At 42.0% G+C, this 2,809-nt stretch overlaps 1 protein-coding gene across 1 annotated transcript; it reads left to right on the top strand.

The window, feature by feature from the left end:
- The first annotated feature begins 1,830 nt into the window (after positions 1-1,830).
- LOC106081541 (uncharacterized) lies at positions 1,831-2,368 on the top strand. Its single transcript, XM_013243558.2, has 2 exons — positions 1,831-1,911; positions 1,967-2,368. Exons 1-2 carry the CDS (start codon positions 1,855-1,857, stop codon positions 2,288-2,290), a joined length of 381 nt encoding a protein of 126 aa, XP_013099012.1. The 5' UTR covers positions 1,831-1,854; the 3' UTR covers positions 2,291-2,368.
- The last annotated feature ends 441 nt before the right edge of the window (positions 2,369-2,809 follow it).

Below are 2,809 nucleotides of genomic sequence, written 5' to 3'. Positions count from 1 at the left end.
ATACCATCACGGTATAATCGAGGCGACTATAGGAAACCTAGAAAGAAGTGGAGAGGTTTCCGATCGAATACCTGAGATGAACCTTGAAGTCAATGAACCAGTCTTGGATTGACGAAACCCTAGTATTGCCACCTGGAAGATCATGTTACACGGATGGATCAAAGCTATAGGACAGAGTGGGCCTGGGGGTCTAGATTGAGAACCCAGGGACTGAGATTTGTTTTAGACTGCCTGACCATAATATGGTCCTGCAGGCGGAGATCCGGGCGATCACGGAATGCGTGAAGTGGTGTTCACGCATTCCGTGATCGCCCGTGCTAACGCGAGGACGCCGAGTTTGAACATCTTTACCGACAGTGAAATTGCCATAAGGGCAATAACAACCAGGGCGGTAAGGTCACGAACAGTCTTGCAGGGTAAGAAGAAGATTAACGGCTCCTCTGAGGATGACACAATCCGCATCGTTTGGGTGCTGCGCCATAACGGAGTAAGGGGAAATGAAAGGGAAGACGATTTGGCGGTAAAGGCCAGAGGACTGGCGTCAATAAACTTGGTTAACCCGAAGCCTTTCGGGTCGACGCAGTCCGAATTAAGGGTGTGGGCGAGGAATGCGCATGCAACATTGTGGAACAGCGAAACTGTCGGTAGACGGCGAAAATCCTATGGGGGGATCCAGATCGTGAGAATACGAGGTTATTACAGAAAGGAAGCGAGAAGGAGGTCAGTATAGCTATTGGTATCATAACGGGACACATAGGACTACGAGCTCACTTATGTAAAATCGGTGCGGCAAGTGATAGCATGTGTAGGACATGCGGGAAAGATGATGAGACGTTAGAGCACGGAATTCCTAACTTAAAATTTTCTTTTAAGAGGTTACTTTTTAGTTTTTAGAGCGCACAAAAAGCCGATTACTGGCTTAGGTGTATGTCTATAGTGGCATGGGGCGGATTAATATCTGCACTCTCTTTTCAACCTAACCTAACCTCAACTTAAGTTTGTTTGTATTGAAATTTTTACCGGAATTCATGGTGGTGGGTTCCCAAGATTCTGCCCGGCCGAACTTAGAACGCTTTTACTTGTTTTAGTATACGCTCTATGCTTATCGTAGTCTTTTCAATATTGAGGGAGACAGTGATTGTCTCGTCGTCTAGTCTGTGGTAGAAAACGGTGTTAAAGTGGTTTTATATGCTGATGACGTGGCTGTTGCGGTTAGTGAAAGGTTTCCCTACACTTTTAGAGATATATGTCGGGAGACATACTTCAGGGTTACCGGAAGTGGTCTAGGATCAAATTCGTCTAAACAGAAATTGGTTTTTTGTATCAGGAGATGCAAGCTACACACGGTTGGATCTGTCTCCCCAGGAGGAGAGTACACTCTACAGTTCTTCCGATTCTTTGATGTGGTTTGTAGCATTTGAGACTTACATCCTGCAGTCTATTAGATCGATTTTCCATTCGATAATGGTCTTTTATAATGAATGCTATAGTACATTTGTTATAGAGAAAAATGTTGATCTCTAATGAGTCATCGTAGAACTCCTTTTATTATCCGTTTTTTCTTTGGACCCATAAAAGCAGCCTCAAATGGTGGCCAGACTAACAAAATAGGTTCTTAATTCAACTTATCATGCAGCCTTAAACAATTGATTATTTTAACACGTGTTTATATTATTTTTAGTCATTAGGTTATCAGCAAGTAGTGCTTGGCATGTCACTGTAGATAAATGATGATTTTTGTTTGCCTCAATCAGGCAACCATCAATCATGCTGAAGACACCTTTTTTGCCAGCTTACTAACTATAAAAGGCAAAGTAGAAGTGTGGGGATAGTATCACAAGCAACTTTTGCAAAATGCGTTTCTTCATCACATTGTTTGTCTGCTTAGCCGTGGCTTTAGTTCAGGCGCAGGTAAGGAAATTTCCAAACTATCAATATTTTAAAGAGTAAATTTTTTTCTGTTCAGCCCCTTGTTGAGGAGCCAGCCACTACTTCCACTCCCTTAGCTGAGGATTCCGAGTTTTCGCAAGAGAATTCCCTTGATCCTGAATTGGTTGAAAGTATCTTTTCACAATTATTGCGCCGTCTATTGGGCCTAACATCGCAAGAAGCTTCCTCGGCTCTATCAACCGAAGACTCCGAATCATCCACTGACTATCCACTTGGATCAAAATCTGTTTCTGTTGGCTTATTTCAACTACTACTACGTCTTTTTAGGCAATCTGCTCAAGTGGCGAGTGATGCTGCGGTAGTGGAACCTGTTGGATTTGGCTTCTCCATTCGATTTTAGATAAATGTTGGAAGTTTTTGCCATTTAAAGCAGTTATAAATAAAATATGAATAAATAAAATATATTTCATTGATATTATATTGAACTTGTTTCAATTTTTTACATTTATAGAAAAATTTCAATTAAAATTTGACTAAAGCTACGTTCACATTAGTCAAATATTTGAACCAGCTTAGGCTAGGTTAGTTTTAAGTGGCAGTTTGCCATCAGACTCATTTAGACTTTTTCATCCCTTGTGATACCACAGGAACAGAAGAAGGAACTCCTTCCGTCTGCTAATGCGGGACACACACACAGAAGGTGTTCTATAGTCTCTTCATCTTCGATGTCCTCACAGCTTGTGCAAAAGTCGTTGCTGGCAACCTTCAGTCTGTCAGCATGTTTTCGGATTAGACAGTGACCTGTCATGACGGACACAATGACTGAGGCGTCTGTTCTAGCCAGTAACAGCAAAGTGGTAGACCTCTTCAAGTCTAGATTAGGCCATATAGTTTTGGAATGCTCACAACCCCCTTTTTG

Source organism: Stomoxys calcitrans, chromosome 3 (genome assembly GCF_963082655.1).
Source record: "Stomoxys calcitrans chromosome 3, idStoCalc2.1, whole genome shotgun sequence".
Taxonomy (NCBI): Eukaryota; Metazoa; Arthropoda; class Insecta; order Diptera; family Muscidae; genus Stomoxys; species Stomoxys calcitrans.
Note: the sequence above shows the minus strand (reverse complement) of the source record. Positions and strands in the feature narration are given on the sequence as shown.